This window comes from Stylophora pistillata, chromosome 2 (genome assembly GCF_964205215.1).
Source record: "Stylophora pistillata chromosome 2, jaStyPist1.2, whole genome shotgun sequence".
Taxonomy (NCBI): domain Eukaryota; kingdom Metazoa; phylum Cnidaria; class Anthozoa; order Scleractinia; family Pocilloporidae; genus Stylophora; species Stylophora pistillata.
In genome coordinates, this window is record NC_142520.1 from 36934253 (window position 1) to 36954327 (window position 20075).

Here is a 20075-nt window from a genome sequence, read left to right on the forward strand (position 1 = left end):
AAATGCACAAGCCAGACCTATTTATATTCCTCTGGGGAAACACAGTGGATTGTCTTCTTTAGAGAAAAAAAAAGGAGACTTCATAACTGGCCCATCCGACACCTGTGATTACATTAGCTACCAAATAGATTCCATGTTAGCCTGGGTCTGCTTAGTAACAGAGATCTCAGTTGACGTCAAAAAAGTGGTATTAGATGAGCTGAGCTGTGTGTTACTAATGTTTTACCATGTTTTGACATCTTATCCACTCTACTGCGGTGCAGACCACACGGTACTTGCAATCTATTTGTCTCATATGATAATGAAAAAGTGCTGTAATCAGAAACATTATCCCAGCATCTGTCCTTCAGTAGAACATTGGTAAAAACCAATAAAAATATGTTTATAAACCAGGTTATCATAAAATTTTTTTATAGTTTCCTTTCCTACTTCAGTATTGTCAATACTGTAGTTACTACCCTGGGGAGAATTTCAGATAAAATTCTTTGATCCTGATAAGAATACTCAACCCTAATAGTGTATGTGCAAATTTCTCAATGTAGTAGAAGAAACATGTTCTAATTCACATCCTTTGTCCTGGTCTGGGCTTAGTGTAGTTATACTTACAGTAAGGATGATTCTTCTGATGTGTGTCAAATAACTTTGAGGGTATTCCTTGGGTTTTATCTACCCACTACTAACCTGTGCGTGTACATCTTTACAATAACCACTGGTAAGCCCTTGGACTTGAAACTCCGTATTGGCAAGGTAATACAGCTGTTTCCATAGCAGCTGGGATTCCTCATCATCAGCATCATTGTCACTATCTACATGTGTCACCAGGCAAGCATCTGACTGAAAGTGAAATAGCAATCAAATTTTTACCATAACATTGACTGTGATGCAAGTCTTGACATGAAGACTCCAGTAAATCAGCACTGAGTTTACTGCTAATTCCACTCAATAGGCCATTTTACAGTTGTGTACTTAGTCGCCAAGCCTTTGATTCAGAGTGAGGGTGAAGGTGACCTTGTTGTGATAGAGACCTGTATCTACTTAGCATGATAACAAAGTGATTTACATTTGAAAGGCAGCAAGGTTTGTATCATAACAAGGTCAACCCTAGCCTCACTCCCATTCAAAGGCTTGGTAACCAAGCACACAACTGTAAAATGGACTATTCACCATTGTCCCAACTGGATTGGGGAAGAAAACTGAGGAATTTGAAAAGCTAGAGAGGGAGGACTTATTGCACATACTGTAGTCTTATTCAAGCTTCCCAAAATGCCCTTTGTGTAGTTCATAGCACAAACAGACATAAATCTAATTACAGTCTGTCATGTGTCAGCAGTCTATTTTTTATAGCAGACTGCATGGCTAACCATTTGTGAACCCTTTAACTGCCATGAGTGAGCACAATATCAATACTATATCCAGGCACACAACTGATGAGAAAAAAGACATTGAAATATCAACAAGAGTATTAGTTATCTGAACCACTAACAAATTCTCTGAATTGACATCATAAGAGTTGTACCACAGACAGTAAGGAGAATAGCGCTTTTTACAGTTCCCGGCACCATATCGAATGTGTAACCGCGCAAACATGATAGCGATGTTAGTGTTGAGTCGCGTTGTGAGTTCTAGTGAGAGTTTAGCGAAATGTGGTGGTGCTCTGTCCTTTTCATCGAGATATTTCGACAATGAATGATACTTTCCCTACACATGATATTCTTCCTTCCTCTTCGAAAGGAAGAGGAATACACTGTGTCGTTTTTTGGTTGTGCTAATAGCTATTATGACATAACAGGCAATCCAACAGGTCTGCATTTCTTCTCGTTTCCGAATGACGTCCAGCAGCGAATCAGGTGGTGCAATCTCCTGAAGCGCCAGCATGGAAAGGACGGATTCTTCATCACAAAATCAACTTTTTTGTGCTCAGAACATTTCAAAAAAGAAGACATGCGAAAAAAACGTGGGAAGGTCGCTGGAAATTGGGGAAAGGTTTATAATGTTTGTACGGTTGTTTTGTTGCTTGGATACCGAAAGAAAATGCCTGCTTTGATTTTTGGTATTGAAGTGTTTATGCTGTGATTTTTTTCTCCTTATTAAAAAGGTGACATTTATATTTCTTTGTGCACTGTGGTCTTATACGATATCTGTGAACTGAATGTAAAATTATAAAATTGTAATGTAAAATTAAATGTGAAATTATAAATTTATATATATGGGCAGAACCATCTCGATTTAACTGGTCAGTACCGAAAAAGCTATGCAAAATACCTGCTAAAATGAGGCCCGGTAGCAACTGTGGCAACTCAAGGAGAGTCATTTGAAGTTGAAGAGGAATTATTTCACCAAGAAGTTAAAGCATCTGTGTCAACTGTCAATGCTGCTTCACCTTCACCAGCTCAAATTTAATGCACAAATTGATTTAGGTGTAATCTTTCCCTACATTAAGAAATATTAATATTAATGTTGTTAGTACTCCGGGAAAAAAGATGATGTTGGGCTTGTGAAATCAAGATAAGGTACCATTGTACATTGTGTAAATAAGGGAAGTGATTGGCATGACAATCAAATGCGAGTTAAACTATGTCTTTACGGGAAGGAGCTTCAAAATTCTATTCTTAAAACATAACATTTCAAAGAGCCCATTGACAATAATTAACATTATTATTCACAGAAAAAAAATAAACAGTTCTCTACAGTCTAAAATAATCCTAGTTGTTGCATATTGAGCAAACTCTTGCAGCATATTCTTGCGAACGAGTTCTTGTGCTGGAAATGGGAAAGGTTCTTTTAGTTCCACATAGAGGAGATTAATCTATGTAATGCAGATTCTGGACACCAGGCATGTGCTGATCCCAAATCTATCAGCAAGATCTCGTACAAATAACCCAGCCGTTAGCCTCATAAGTATTAGCAAATATTCATCCAAGAATGACAGTTTCTTGAAGGCCCCGGCTTATTTCTGTTATCATCTGTTTGGTATGGCCGACTCTCTTTCGAAAATTTCTCTCCTTTCCAGTACTGCATCTTTGCCAGCATTGGTTCAATAAAATTATAGAAGCTTATGAGTGCTCCATAGTTTGGGAATCCAGTATAAAATAGAACCGCAGACTCGTCATCTTTAATTTTGTCAATTGAAAACTGACACGCCAATAAAATATCCCTCTCATTTTCAACATCACTTAGTTTTTCTTTCAAGTCAGCTAAATGTACGTTCAGTAGCTCCATTTCCCGTTGCAGCTTAAGGAAATCTGATTGTTGCAAGGCTGGTGAAGATGAAGCAGCATTGAAAGTTGACACAGGTGCTTCAACTTCCTGGTGAAATAATTCCTGTTCAACTTCAAATGACTCTTCTTGAGTTGTCACAGTTGCTACTGGGACTCTTTAAGCAGGCATTTTCTGTGGTTTTTTCGGTACTGACTAGTTAAATCGAGATGATTCTGCCCATATATATAATAGTAATACTCATCATTTTATACATTTTTAATTTTACATTTTAATTTTACATTATAATTTTATAATTATACATTCAGTTCACAGATATCGTATAAGACCACAGTGCACAAAGAAATATAAATGTCACCTTTTTAATAAGGAGAAAAAAACCCCAGCATAAACACTACAATACCGAAAATCAAAGCAGGCATTTTCTTTCGGTATCCAAGCAACAAAACAACCGTACAAACATTATAAACCTTTCACCAATTTCCAGCGACCTGCCCACGTCTTTTCGCATGTCTTCTGTTTTGAAATGTTCTGAGCACAAAAAAGTTCTGGCCATTGGTCTGAAAAAACTCGGACCTGAGCATTCTAATGTCGCAAGAATATACAACAACCTGGGAATTGTGCACCTTGGCCTGGGTGAGCTGAGTCAGGTAAGAGAGTTTTATGATCGCGCAGTGGCAATTCGTCTAAAAAAACTCGCACCTGAAAATTTTGATGCCGCAGGAACGTACAACAACCTGGGAAATGTGCACATTGGCCTTGGTGAACTGAGCCAGGCAAAAGAGTTCTGTGATCGCTCACTGTTCATTCGTCTGAAAAAACTCGGACCTGAGCATGTCGATGCCGCAGAAAGGTACCACAGCCTGGGAATTGTGCATTGCAACCTGAGTAAACTGAGTCAGGCAAAAGAGTTTTATGATCACGCACTGGCCATTCGTCAGAAAAAATTCGGACCTGAGCATGTCGGTGTCGCAGAAACGTACCATAGCCTGGGAATTGTGCATCGCAACCTGAGTAAACAAATTATTTCGTTACTCCCACCGACGCAGCCCCAAACAGTTTCTTTCGAAACTATCAGCCTTTATTCCTGAGTAAACTGAGTCAGGGAAAAGAGCTTTATGATCGCGCACTGGCCATTCGACAGAAAAAATTCGGACCTGAGCATGTCGGTGTCGCAGAAACGTACCACAGCCTGGGAATTGTGCATCGCAACCTGAGTAAACTGAGTCAGGCAAAAGAGTTTCGTGATCGCGCACTGGCCATTCGTCTGAAAAATCTTGGACCTGAGCATGTTGATGTCGCACGCACGTACCAAAAACCTGGGAAATGTGCACCTCAAGCTGGGTGAACTGAGTCAGGCAAAAGAGCTTTATGATCGCGCACTGGCCATCCGTCTAAAAAAACTCGGGCCAGAACATATTGATGTCGCACGCACGTACCAAAACGTGGGAAATGTGCATTTTAGTCTGGGTGAATTGAGTCAGGCAAAAGAGTTTTATGATCGCGCACTGGCCATTGGTCTGAAAAAACTCGAACCTGAGCATGTTGATGTCGCACGAACGTACAACAACCTGGGAAATGTGCACATTGGCCTGGGTAAACTGAGTCAAGCAAAAGAGTTTTATGATTGCATGCGTACTGGCCATTCGTCTGAAAAAACTCGGACCTGAGCATGTTGATGTCGCACAAGCGTACCACAGCCTGGGAAGTGTGTATCGCAACCTCAGTGAACTGAGTCAGGCAATAGAGTTTTATGATCGCGCACTGGCCATTCGTCTAAAAAAACTCGAGCCTGAACATATTGATGTCGCACGCACGTACCAAAACGTGGGAAATGTGCATTTTAGTCTGGGTGAATTGAGTCAGGCAAAAGAGTTTTATGATCGCGCACTGGCCATTAGTCCGAAAAAACTCGAAACTGAGCATGTTGATGTCGCACGAACGTCCAACAACCTGGGCAATGTGCACATTGGCCTGGGTAAACTGAGTCAAGCAAAAGAGTTTTATGATTGCGTACTGGCCATTTGTCTGAAAAAACTCGGACCTGAGCATGTCGATGTTGCAACAATCTACCAAGAGCTGGGGAGTGTACACCACAATGTGGGAGAATTGAGTCTGAAAAAAGCGTATCATGATCGCACACTTGCTATTCGTCTGGAAAAGCCTTCACCGGAGCTTGTAACTCGGCGGTTCTCGCGTAGTTTTGGAAAAGGAAGTAGTGACTCAGCTCATTCTGGATTAGTGACTGAAAAACGGTTGAAAAAAATTGAAAACTCTTCGTAGGACTTTTTTGAAGGAGCTAGTGAGGCTTAGGGTCCATTCGTTTGCGGTCATGGGAAAAATGTCCCTAGTTAAATGAGTGATCGAAAAACAAATTCAAAAACTCCTACCCAAACCACTCTTTCTGTAAGATTTGTAAGACAATTAAGTGGCTTCTTGTCTTCGTTAGGGTTTTATAAACTTTTTATCCTACATGTCAGTACGATTCAAATTGTGTTATTATTTGAGTGAAAGCTACCTACCTCTGGGAAGTTTCCCAGAAACACACAGAACAATTTTAGAAATTTAATAATACCTCGTGTAAAGTTACTCTAACGGTTGGCCATAATTTATTTTCAGTTATCAAGATTTTGGAATATTCTACCTTACGAATTCAAGGACTGCTCCTACTTCTTTATACAAAGTGAGACAAACAAATGTAACTACTGAGTTATCTAGTTTTTTATCCACTTAACTGCTTTGTACAAATACATTTCTGCTAATGTTCACATGTCAATTTTTATTTCAATTTGTCCTGTTTTGTATTTTTCCCTAGAGTCACATGTAGATTGTTTGTGAAGTGCCGCTCTCAATAAAGAAGGGTTGTTAATAGAATAACAAAGACGGAAGTTTTTGAGCTCGGTAAAGAAATAGGGAAAGATGTTTTATATCTTGTCAAGAGCGCGAGACAAAGAAACAATGCTGAGTTCCCATGGGGAATCGAACCACAGTCCTTCGGATTCCGCGCTTTGATGCTCTACCACTAAGCCACAGAGACTCTATGGCGAGCATTAGGTCCATTAGGAAGTTCATTTATGACACGCGTCCTGCATAGTGCTGGGATCGGCAATGTCGATAGTGTCATGTTTTGTGAGAAAGATTATCATAGGAAAAATTCTCGTTTCTTTTCTAAAGAACAGCCTTAGACATTCCAGGAGCGAAGCAAGTGACAGTTTTGTCGTGTATCTTGTACTGAACAAGTTTTAAGCTGTGTCTAATTTTCCTCTGGTCTCTTTTAGCTATGGTCAACTGAAAAGAGGAAAACAAAAAAATAAACTTTCGATACGTGTTGTGATCTACCTACAATTTAAGAAGGAGAATTTACCCTTTGACTCCCAAATATGGTCATTAATTCTCCCCTCTAGTTACACATTTCTTTGCAATTAAGCAGCGAGAATTTGGCGTAAATCAAGAAAACAACTTCTACCTGATAAGTTCGAGTATTCTCATTACCTGTTTGCTGGATAATGTATGAATATTAACGGGAAAAGTTACTTGTGAAATGCTTCTTGACGGTTAAATGATTAAATGCAAAGCCCAGACCTATATATATATTCCTCTGGGCAATCACAAAATCTTCGGAGAAATGAAATGGCTTCATAATTGGCCCATTTAGCATCTGTGATTACAATACCAAATAGATTCCATGTCAACCTGGGACGGCTTAGTAACAGATCACATAGGACGAGGAAAAATTTTGAAATTTTGAATGTTAATATTCCAAATATTACCGTGGCAATGAAGCCGCCCTGCCGAAAGATTTGGCAAGTAAACACATAACTGTCAAATACCGCGATCTCTAATCAGCCTAGTGAACAACTTGAGGACATCTTTCTTTGTCGAAGGAGCACTATTTTGTGAAGCCTGGGTCGAGTCAATGAACACGCAGGAGATTGAACTGAACAAATGGCGGAGGCATGGCAATCGGTGGCAGTGAATACAGAAGGATATATTACACAAGTTAGCTAAGTTATCGGTCTTTTCCTTTCTTTATTTTTTACTTTTATTCGACTTTTTTCGCTTCTTTGCCACAGCGATATTTGAAATATTAAAATTCAAAATTTTGCAACCGCGAACAAAAAAACAATGGTAAGTCAAATCTCTCTAAGATGTCATTGTTATTATTGTCTTTTCATGGGGTTCCTTAAAGGGGGGTCCGTAAAGGGGGGTCCGTAGAGGGTCCGTGGACCAGGTCCGTAGGGGGGGTCGATGGACTGGGGGTCAGTGTTTTCGAGATACCTTGTAATCCCTGTAATACCAGTTAAATTGTCCTTTTTCACGATCAACCAGTTATCGATGAAATTGATCTTCGGCTTTTAAAATCAAAACACTTATGACAGAATGTAATAGAGGTTTTTTTTTTAGGTCAATATTCAGAACTCTGAAAGATTTCAAAACTCGTTTCACGTCTAAAGGTTTTGAAAATATATATGTGGACTAAAACAGCTGCTCTTTTAGTTAATTACTTGTGAAAAGAGCGAGAACTGGCCACAAGCAATATTCTACAATTAATAGATCAAGGATCTTATAAGCACCAGGTGCAGAGAAATTGAAATTTGACAGTGTCAATGGTGAATTAATCCGTACAGTTGCAGGACGATCCAATCTTGTTGAGCGGACGTAACTTATGCACTTTTGTTCAGAGTCTTACACCACACGATCAATCTTCGACAATTGTTGATTTTCACATGAAATCCTGAAATTCGAAAATCCAAAATTAAAGAGCCGCGAAATTTTCTTATCAGGCATAAGGGGGTCTAAATTCGTATCTGTTTTCAAATTTCAGGCCCATAGTGTGCTTGGTTTGGTAACCAGCGCAGTTTGAAGTGTATAGTTATGGTGGTTGCGTGACATGCAAGTCAAGAAGTTATTCGCAAGGGCTTATGGGAGTGGAGAATGTCCCAGAATATTTACTTTCGGTTTCTTGGGTTGACTCTTTCTTCCATACTTCCATGTTACGTTAGTAAATTCAAGTGGAGTATAAACTGTTTGTTTCACGAAATTTGGATTAGAACACGAATTGATTCCTTAGCCAGGCTTGTATAAAGCAAATGAATTTGGATAGCGTTTCAATCTAAAGGGATTATTTCAGCACAGGCTGGCTTCTTGGTTTGTATACTTGGTCGTAAATTATGTTACCACTTCGTCGATGAAAACTTCGTTGTGTTATTTATACTTATCTAAAATACATTTTTCTTATCTGTTTAGTTTCAAGATGGTAGAAGTTTGAATTGGGACGTTGATGTTGACGAGTGACATGTACTGTGAATTTTTGGTAAGACGATTGTATTCACTTGAAAATGATTAGCATCTTTGTCAGTCATAAAACCGTTTGTTCCTTGAGTTAAAGTTGACTCTGTGGTCCTCATACGGCAGATCTTACCCTGGTCGCTTTACGTTTAGCAATACTGTTGATGTTGTTTTTATTTGCGCCTGGTTTCGATCACAGCGTGGGATTTCAGATGAATATATGATTTTACGAATTTCTGTCGATAGCTGGTAAGAAGTTCTCTTGATTTTCGATTTCGATTTTGATTTCCGGCTAATTAAGGCGAAACGTAAGCACATTTTTACTTCAGTCTCCGAAAAGAGTTTAAAAGGGAATCTTCAGCGTTGAACACCTAGACAAACGTTTGACAAGTTAGTATAATTTATTTCTAGTTCATATAGGTTGTTTTGCTCTAGAATTCAGAGAATACATGCATTGTACAGGCAATTTGTGCGCTTAGAAGTTTTGCGAATTCAAAGGATATTTCATAATTTTCTGCGTCCATCTTTGACTATGTGTGCAAAAGAGGCAGTCTTTCTAGCGGAAATCACTAGACGAGAAGTAATGTTGACAAAAAGCTTAAATCAACAAAAATTGAACTACTGATTAGAAGGAATAGATCTTTCACGCATTCGTCCCAAGCCCACGGGCTTAACCATGAAAGCGAGGCTCGGATGGACAAAAATAAAACATGGCGGACAACTGTTTGGGTTCTGCGCCTGGTGGCCGAAGTAAATATTGCTGCGTGCCTGATTGTCAAAGTTCGTTTTACGAAAACCAAGGGAATAGAACTGGCATTTCATTTTTTCTTTCCCTTTGGAAGCCAAAGTTAAAAATCGTTGGCTTTTGGCTATAAAGAGACAAGAACACCGAGATGGATTTGTTGTGACTGCACCCTTACGAAAACAAACCTATTTTATTTCTATTTAATGTCTATTTTAATGCTATCACCTCTATTTTTATACAATTTTTTTTCTCAGACTTATATTTTATTCCTATTTTACCTGAAAGGGAACATAGAGCCACTATTTTAACCATATTTTAAGGCAAGGTTGAACAAGGTGGTGTATTTTATTTCTATTTTCTTAAAATGAATGGAAAAATAACCAGCTAAACAGACTATTTTAATCATATTTATTTTCTATATCAGTAAAATAGTGATCAAATAGTCTGTTTTATTTCTGTTTTCTGCTGATAGGACATGCTAAAGCCATTTCCTTTGAAAAATACGAAAAAAATAGGCTATCACAACCCTATTTGATTAAAGAAAATGTTGAATAATTGCAAAATAGATATAGAATAGATTGTTTTATTTATATTTTTTGAGTTGGATTCTAATCCATTGCAAAATAGGTATTAAATAGTCTATTTTAATTCTATTTTCTTCAAAGTATCCCCGACCAACAATATTTTAAACAGCAACTAGATGTGAAGTGTAATAACCTGTCCTATTTTATACCTATTTTATTTATGAATTCAAGCTTGACTAACATACAGTACTCTAAAGTCAGTTTCTGTGTTGACAAGATAAAGATGAGTTCAAATTTGAAAACATTGGGTGGAAGTTTTCAAGTTTCGCGGTCATAAAAATCTCTACACAGATTCTTTAAAACTGAAACCACTAAATTAAAATGTGTTCTGAAGGCTTAAGAGGTCCATCCAAGGGTCGCATTTGTCGCCCTGCTCATGATCATAATCTTTGTATTGACTGAAATAAGTCTTACTGTAATCCTTTTTTGAAAGGAACAGCAGTCTGGCTTAACAAACTGGGTGATGGTTGACCGGTTTCCATATGTGTGAAGTCATTCGGTTGCGAAGCGTCATATTATTAGTAAATTAAGTTATTGACTCCGTGCTGAGGTCGTCTGAGGGCGAAGGAGTGGACATTGGAAAGTTCTGGGGCTAATGCTGCAATGTTGCTCGAGGTATCTTTAGTCCCGGTTGAGAAAGATACTGGTTGTAAGGTCCACGAAAGTTTCTTCTTCTCTAGTTTTTTAGGCAAAGAACGATCCTCGCTCTTATCCGCCATTTTTTTTGTCATGCTCCGCTGACATCTAGTACAGTTGGCGTATATATGGGATCTTGTGATTTTCCCTATTTGGTGACATATGGGACACGGAATTTAGTTTTGGCAGGCGAAACGAACCTTGTCTCTCGATTGGAGAAGCGTGGAGTTCCGTTGGTATTTTGCCTTTTCTATTTAGATCTTGCCTCTCTTAGACACAATGAGCAACACAAAGAACAATGATAGAAGGCAAACAACACCATCATTCAAGTATGGTGAAAGAGGTAAGTGAAATTGTTTTTTATTTATACAAAGTTCCAAGTTTAATTCAAATGCGAAGGTACTTTTGATTCATGGTCAGAATAGGCCCCAAAGTTTGTTGCATTTCAATGGCTATAAATATCAGCTTATAGAGTGATCTGTTTCCATAAACTATGTAAACGTTTACTTAATTTGAGTTTGCAGACTCCCTTGTGCTAATGCACTAGAAGAGAAACCTAAACACCTCCCAAATAGAAAGAGGGGGCAACAGAATTATACCTTTGATCGTTAATTTGAAAATGCGCCGTACCTGCCTCATGCTCTCTTAATTGTTCTAAAATTCGAGATCACTGTAATTCGATTTTTAATCCTTGCATACAATAATTGTTTGTTTTTCAATTAATTTAAGTAAGAATCAAAGATGAGGGAGCATGCTTGGTGATGTTGATTTCAAGCTTTCTCAATCTCTATACTTTGCCAAGATGGTGATGATGTGCCAAGATGCATTCACTCATACATTCACTCAGTTGGGGTTGTCCCATAAAATCTCAATTCTAATCCACATTAGAAGTGCATCTTTTTGTGTCTGATGCAATAAGAGTCTTTATTGAGTCAATACTGAGTGCTTGCGATAAAAATTGTTCTTATGTGTATATGTAACTTTGTTCCTAAAACAGATTTTGCTATGGTTGCAAAACTTGGACAAGTAAAGAGCACAAAGAATTCAGAGCTAAGACAACCGTGAGAACTGAAGTCAATTCAATGATCCATTCCAGGATATTTTGTAGGTAAGAATTATGCAGCTGCCTTTGCATGACTGGGATTATGGTAAGATGGCACAATTTTGTATGGTAGAGCTTCCCAAAAGCAGATACCCTTTGGATGAGAAAGGATCTCTGCTTAGGAGGTTAAGGTGTAATGTTTGTAATTGGCTGGCTTTATAAGGCACATAATAGAACTATATCAACTTGACTAATTTTTGCCCCAGAAGTATGAATTTAAGCCATAAGTTTTACTGAAGCAGTATAGAAAAGTTATCAAAACCTGTTCAATTCAGTGAATTACATCATTTTGCATCAAGGAAACCCTAATCACAAGGGAATTATCTAGCAAATTAAACTTTCTAACAAGTAAATTATCTACTGGTGGATGAAATATCAGTTATTGATCATTTCTGTTGTTTTTTATTTCAGAGTACGGGAAAACAGTGAAACACAGGAAAACCACAAAGAGGGAGCCACTGCAGCTATCTAAATGCAAGGACAAACTTTGCTTTTTAAAATTTAATTCTACGTTAATTCTGTTTTCTATTGTGAATTCTGTTTTCTATTGTGAATTTTCTATTATGAAAATTTTGTATCCTATCATTTCTGTGTAAACTGAAAGTACTTGTTGTCACTTCCTTGGATACAGATTGAAGACTGAAGTAAATTAATGGCATTGTTTAAAACTTTGTCTTTCCTGAGTGACAAATTTTTTAAATTTCCTGTAATGCATGCAATCTAGTCTAGAGAGAGGTTGTTGCACAAACATATGAAGTATTGATCATGAAATCATTTGCAATGGGAAAATTGCTACAACTTAACACACAAAAGTGATAATCCTAGGCTGAGGATTGCTTTTTTAATCTTGACCTACTTTCAATCTACTATATAGCCACCTTATTCTGGATCCATACACTGGAAGTGCTTTTTTAAACCCTTTTACCCTGCATGAAGTATACATTAGGACCTATTTTAAATGTATTTATATCCTATTTTTCTAGATTTTTTCCCCTATTTTATCCCTGTTTTATGTCTATTTCATCCTTATTTTGTGTATTTTATCCCTGTTTTATGTCTATTTTATTGGTATTTGATTCCTATTTTTTCAAGTTTTTTCCTCTTTTATTCCTATTTTATGTCTATTTTAAATGTACTTACATCCTATTTTTGGTTTTTTTTTCTATTTTATCCCTGTTTTATGTCTATTTTATTTTATAACTAATATTTCATTAATGCTATTTTAATACTATTTTATCAATGAATTGCACGCGCATTTTCTCTATTTGAAAGCTATTTTTACAGTAGTTGAGACTTGCAAACCAGACTATTTTTTACTATTTTTTGTTTCAAAATAATAGCTTTAAAATAGTTAAAAAACAGCTTTCAATTAGTCTGGAAAATAGAGAAAAAATACAAAAAAATAGGTAGAAAATAGTTTAAAAAATTGATATAAAATAGATATAGAATAGGCACTTTTTTCATAAGAGTGAATACATTAAGGTGTGTGAACATCATTTCTGCCCAGAGGAAATAAAAAAAACAGTTTTGTGGCAGGAAAGATCTGAAGGGCAAGACTACCATTCCTTCTATTTTCAGCTGGAATAAAAGTGGAAGGACATTTGGTTGAAAATCATCGAAGAGGTGTCTTCAAGAAGTAGTAGTAGTTATTGTAGTAGTAGAATCTTTATTTATACACGATAAGAATTAAAGCTAAAAAGCTTGTGGGGTCGTGTACTTAACAAAATAGTATCTAGCCAACTTATGATTATACTAAGACACATTTCACGATGTCATTATGTTCTGCCCAATGTTAGTAAAACTGCAACCTTCCTTGAATGGAATTACAACTCAGTCACGACTCAGTCTATAATGGTGGATTATGATAATTAAGAACCACTTTTGTGTGGCCTACACAAAGTGTGTAGCCTAGTTATGGCACAATTTGATTTACTTATTTATTAATTTTTCCACGAGAGTCAAGCGTCTGTCACGTAGTCTAGTGTTGTACAGCGCACTAGTCTGAGTCAGTCATCTTGGTTGTAACCATGGCCTCAAGTAATTTTTTTTTGGTGATGGTTTCACGAGGTAAGGCTTCTCACACAAATCAACCCACCCAGAACCGGCTTGTGTTATAACTACAGCTTGTGCAAGAGCTTTTCCGCTCTTAAAAGACAACATTTAACTGTTTGAATCTTCAGTAGGGGTTGTACTACATTGAAAAGAGTCATTGCACTCTTGCAAGCCAAAAGCTATCAGTTTGATCTATCAGTGCGGGTTGCACCACTGAGTGTCTGAAAGTGTATGGTAGTGTCTGAAGCCTCCTGAAAGTGCCATAAAGGGAAGTAAGTTGTGTTGTAGTTGCACATTCCTTGCACCATTGAGAATTAATGGAGGCAAATATCAGAACTACAAAAGTAGCTATGGGAGTCTCGATTGAACAATACCGATCAAGGACTGGCTCTCATGGCAATTTCATGAAAATGAAGTATAACTTGTCACATTTTAAGGATCAGTTTTGGAGTTTGATGCTTATGATGTTCTAGTTTTTTTAAAATGTATTTTACTTGCCAGTATTGAAACAAGTAGTTGGGCAACACAAAATGTGGAATGATGTGATGTTTTGGTTTTCACAAATGATTTTCTACAAAGCCTATATTCCATTGCTTCTAGGATCCTAGTAGTTTAATGTTACTGAAATGTGACTAGTATTATGTTTTCCAAGTAATGCTCAGAATTATTCAGACCTTAACATTTCATGACTTTCTGTAAGCTCGGCAGTCTTCTAAATTCTCATCATAATGGTTCAGACGAGCATTGATATTAATTAACATTGGTAGCAATACATGTGTAATAGGCCTTTATTTGGTAGACTATAACTCTTTTATCGTTTACTTGTTTGGTTCTGATTAATTATTCATCAAAATAATGATATGCATGAAAAATTACACTCTTGATTAGCTGAAAACATCAAGGTGCCTTTTTCATGTATCATAATAAATAAATGCAAAAGTAATAACTTAATTAGTACAGATGTAAACTACTGATTTATTGTTGCTGATGTACAGCAACAATAAATCACGTTAGAAATAAATTAGATTTACAGGTAGCAGGTTGTGCTGATTGATACACATAGTAGCTGACCAAAATAAACAGAAGCTTGGATATAATTTATGTTTATGTATGTTGATAAACACTAAAAAAGTTGCATTCCTTAGTAAGATTTCAGCTGAAGGACAAATTTTGATAGCATGTTAAGTTGACCATTTAGATGATGATGTCAAGTTCTTCTATTCATTTCAAGTCTCCACATTGCTTGAATTTGGGAAACAAACTGGCATGCATGAAATAGCAATAATAGGAAAACTTGAAAGATTCTGGTACTTTAAATCATAGGATACCATCATGCACTTACCTGTACATTGAACTCTGTTGAGTTTAAGTGATCAGAATATTGTTCCAGAAATCCATTATGGTGATACTCTATCTGTTGAATAAAACCTCTAGGTCAATTGTAAATCTTAGTGGGTTAAAAATTATAAGCAATGTTAAAGTAATGTTACTACAGAGTACTACTCAACATATGATTCATTAAAATATTGCTTGTGTTCTGATCATCACAGGCACCCATCTTTTTTCCCTAAATTCTTGCATTTACAACCACATATCCACCTACCTCAACTAAATATTATTAAAAATACATTACATATTTATTAAAAATACAGTCCCACAAAACCCAAATACAATAATTATAGTAGATGATTTGCTCTCAATCAATTGAGAATAGAACTCTGTGCTGAAATGGACAATGGAAACCCATGCCCAGCATTGTGTTACGTTTCCTGTATGTTTTGTCCAAAATTAGTCATGCATTCAAACCAAATCAAGCTCCCAACGGCTTCTAGTGTAGATTACATCATTTTCCAAATGTCCCGGCCCTTCTGGGAAGTTTTGTGCTCGTTCCTCGTGTACTGGTACACAAAATGCCAAAAATACTCATAGGAAATACTTCCTTAGAGTTAATTTCATATCAGTTGCCTTGGAAAAGACAACCAACCTACAAACTTGAGAACTCAATTCTACTTTGGTGCATAAACAAAATCATGACTGAATCTATCAGGCCACCAGGGGAGATGATGCTGACGTTTCTTTTAGTCAAAAAAATCCTCAGGTTATATGTGCAACCTTGGGTGTTTATCATCAAAATGAGACCTCAATTACAAAGTTCGGCCATAACCCTCATCTTAAAAATGAACATTTCAGGACTATTGTATGCTTGTTATCTTGCTTTATTGATGAACAGGAACAATACTGAATACTATCCAACTGTAATCAGATATTAGCTCTTCTAATAGAAACTCAATAACCAGCTCAATTTCGTTAGCCGATTTACGTACGCAATTTACGTATTTACGTAAATTACGTCAATTTACGTCAAAAATTACGTTAAATTACGTCAATTTACGTACGCATTGCGGACCTTTTTATCCCGTGCCGGCGTGAGCTCGTAGTATTCTAAATCAAAGGCTCTGTGAACTAACTCGTGAATTGAATATGCCAATGTAATTTATGTGTCGTCAATAGAAATTGATATTTGATTTCCATACTAGGGTTTGAATCGTTCTAAGAACTGCTGGACTGGTAAATGAACGTTTTGAGGAGTATGATGTGAAATTAAATTAGGCCTCAAAGACAGAAAAATATTGTCTGAGTAGGAGTCGGATTAAGACAATCACTGTTCCAGATTTTACTGTTAAGGTTTGTGGAGAGAAAGTTTAAAAGGGTACTGTTTTGTGTATTGCAGAACTATTTTTGCAATATTGAGCTCGGTATTTACTTGCGATGTAAGCATAGGGATAAGCATATAAAAGCTTTTGCGCTGAAATATGGGACGCTCGGACACAAGGATAAACATATATGCATAAGATAATCAAAAGGTTGCGTTCTCTCTATGCTTATGCTGTCTAGTGAGTCAGGCCGTAAATGGCCTTGTGGTACTGCTACAATCATAGTAACTTTTCCTGTTACGGAGGAGTGGTTGAATCATATCCGCAGCGCGAAAGTACTTTGTCCCTAAACTTCCTCTTCAGTTTGGAGATCAATAAACCAATCAGAACCCGTCGTTTGCGCATATATTTTAATAGCTTTAGGGTTTGCTGGAGGGGTATAGTTCTGTGCGTTCATACTACTAGTGAATGATCAAATTTTAAAATATGGCGTCCGCGTGGCCGACCTTCAAAATTTTCAAGTTGGATTTTTCGTTCCTTTGCGATCGAGTTAGACCTTGTGGAACTCAGAATATAACGTAGCAGTGCTATAGAATACTTTCCTTGAAAAATATTAAAAAAGTGACAGAATAAGCTCTCGAGTCAACGACAGTACGATTCTCTAAAGCCATGCGATTGCGGGCTTAAATTGGAAACCGAACTTTCGGACTTAAGGTGGGGCCTAACGACAATTTGACGATTCCATGGCCCGTTAAATATTATGTTCGAGTAACTGTGTGTTCAAAAAGTTTAGTTTGATGAAGATTTTGTGTTAAATCGTACTTTTTCAAAATTTTCAACGCTACGCAATTTTCTGGCCATAAAGTCAAGTAAACAAAGATCTAAGCATGATGAATCTTACCGCGTGGGCTTCGTTCACGTAAGAAATTCTACGTTTTTCGCTTACAACAGCAAATCAAGAACTGTTGTGAATAAAACTGTCGTCCCGAAATATTTCATGGTCATTCTCGTGTTGTTTCCCATTGACAGATTCCATAAAACGTGAGCTCTCTTCGCTAACGGACAAATTTTCATATTCCTTTTGAAATATGACCCGCGTGCCTATTTGCACACACGAAAATATTAAGCGATTTTTGTTTCAACTTTAAGTTTGAGTAAAAACTTAAAACGCACCAATCGCTTGAGTTCCTTTCTTTGTTTTCTTTTTTTTTTTCGGACACAGTAATCATTTCCCCGCATATATACATTCAAAAATAGAAGCATTGACGCCATAAATGAAATATACACTGCAAGAGACAAAAGTGTTTTCGGAGATTGGGCAACTTTAATTCACGGATGAAAAACGTATAGTTTTAAACTCTTGTAAGATTATCATTGGCTTCTTTTTCACCCCACCCTAATCTTAGCAAGAAAGGTCGCCATTTCGTTTGTTAATTACTCGCCAAAAACTATCAAATGCACTCAAAAACCTAAAATCGAAAAAAATGTTTGTAGAAATGGACCAATCGAGAAAACGAGCGAGTGCCATTCTTCACATCATATTTACAACTCGCTCTTGCGCATGCGCGCAATTCACGAGTGAAAAAATGGTGCGATCTGATTGGTTCCGAAAGGGGGCAGAATTCTCCCATCCAGCCAGTTGGCGGTATGCGATCCGTTGTGTTGAGTCGTCTAAATCCCTAGCTTCGGTGCAATTTTTCTTAAATATTATTTTTGTTTACCACCCTGTGTCTTGAGTACCGCCCTCGGCTTACGGCCTGGGTCGGCATCCAAGACCTCGGACGCAACTTTTTCTCCCGGCTAATGAATAAAATTTATGCCTCTGTCAGAATTAAATAACCTGGGAAATGAAATCCCCCCCTCCAAACCTTTAAACTCTACATGTAGTTAGGGACGAACAAACTCAACAAACTGTGCTTTTTAAAAGGTTACAGCATTCTTGTTGCCATGGTAACAACAGCTCCTTGAGCTTAAGCCTGATTTTCAATATAAAAAATTAAATTGTCACAAAGGTGTAAATTGTTTCTCATGTCTATCACAAGATCAATACAACATTTTGATTAGCAATGTACATAGTGGCAACTTTCGTCTTTACTCTAATACATTTTTACCCGAGAATGAATGTTAAGACACTAGTTGACTATTTCTCGCAATACAGTTTCGGTCATTTTGGCTGTAGGTGTTAAATTATCCAAAAGTACACAGATCCTGGAACTGAACTAAGCACCTAGGTTAGTGATAATATTCAAGTTGCTAATTATGTAAAAGTATTTGCGGGCCAGCAACTATTTTCCAGAGCAGCAGTTTACAAATGAAGTTCAAATATCAGAGATAACCTTTAGCGATGGTTACATCTGATGCTCTCAACAAAAAAAAGTTTCAGTTAAATGGAATGTACACGGTTTTGAAAGAATGTTGTAAGAGCAATAAGAAATTGATCAGCTTTCATGAATGCTAGGGGTAATCGCGTAATACAGATATATTTCAATATCACGTATTTTTAAGTCACCGATTAAAGGAATGCGCTTGAAATTCTGTTTCATCGCCACAGCCGATATCTATATGTTTACACATACTTTCTTAATACTGTTAGTTGTTCGGAAATTTTTTTCTTGTTTTTGTTTTTATTTTTTTTTTTTCAAATTATGGAATTATATATCAGTAATCACATATCCTTCTCCTTCTTAGTGCTGGAGCAACAAAGTCTATCACTATGGTTGTCCTCGCTAGCGACAAAAGATGGCTCGTGACTCTTTATGCCTTGAATAAGATCGTCGCTCCAGATTTAAAGGATGTTGTGAAACAAGGAATGAACACCCTCTCCGTGAACCTAGATGGTCGCTTGAGAGGCTTGGCAACACCATGTACTCTAAAAACACTAACATATGGGGTGGTGAACCCTCCAAAAACCACTCTAAGTTATTCTTCCTTTCTTAAAGGTTTGAAGTTTGGAAACATTAATAGTAACTTTGATATCCATGGAGATGACAAAGCGGCCTACAACTACAGTGTCAACAACTTGGTTGATGTTGCTAAGCTGTATCTACCAGACTACCTTGCCGTCTTCTCTGCATTTGACAAATCCATGGACGTGGCTGCCGCCCTTAGACTTTTGGGATGTAGAAAGTATCCGTTACAAATATTCTCTTCTTCCAATCCACTTTTCGACATTTGCTCTTTGGCAGATGATGTAAGGGCTAATGTGAGAAATAAAGGAGATCATTTTAAGGAGTTAGAGTGGACCGAAACATTCTTTGACGAATGCTTTGATAAGCTGAACACTTTAGTCCAATGTCTGCCCCTGACTCCCGGCAGAAAGGACGACCTTCTAGATCAACTTTCCGAATGGAGAACCGAAGGTAATTGCAAGAAGTAATTTGAACTATACAAAAGATAACCGCTAATCTCATCATTCCAACATGTAAGGGATTTTGCTTTTTCCTAACTAAACGAGCAAGTAATCATTGCAGATAGGTGTGCCATAGCGATCAGCTTGTTGTGTGAGCCATCTTGGTGGGAAATTTTGTCATTTCATCTCGTTAGTCACCGAGGTCAACGTCTCTTTCATCTAATCATTTGTCATTTTTTTATCCTATTACTATCACTCTTAGGTTTCAAGAAGATTGTCGATGAAGATGTCAAAGACCTACTGGAGAACTTTCAAAATGGTCAACTTGAAACAATTAATGAGAAACTGGACCGAATTGCGACTAGGGAAGAGGAAGTGGTTGAAACTGTTACCAAAAAACTTGGTACGGTGGAAGATTTGTTACATACTGTTTCTAGCCAGCTACGCG

General features: G+C 37.2%; 1 protein-coding gene and 1 long non-coding RNA gene across 4 annotated transcripts in view; both read left to right on the plus strand.

The window, feature by feature from the left end:
* Positions 1-20075, plus strand: part of LOC148739328 (uncharacterized) — a 78450-nt gene that overhangs the window by 38346 nt on the left and 20029 nt on the right. For all 3 annotated transcript variants that reach the window (XM_088751112.1, XM_088751111.1, XM_088751113.1), the window contains 2 exons: positions 18967-19637; positions 19890-20075. In XM_088751112.1, coding sequence (XP_088607238.1) covers positions 18992-19637; positions 19890-20075 — 832 coding nt within the window. In that variant the 5' untranslated portion in view covers positions 18967-18991. The remainder of the gene's footprint in view (positions 1-18966; positions 19638-19889) is intronic.
* Positions 8153-13405, plus strand: LOC148739331 (uncharacterized). Its single transcript, XR_015997368.1, has 5 exons — positions 8153-8364; positions 8464-8530; positions 10729-10813; positions 11468-11578; positions 11984-13405. It is a non-coding gene; the product is annotated as an uncharacterized LOC148739331 (long non-coding RNA).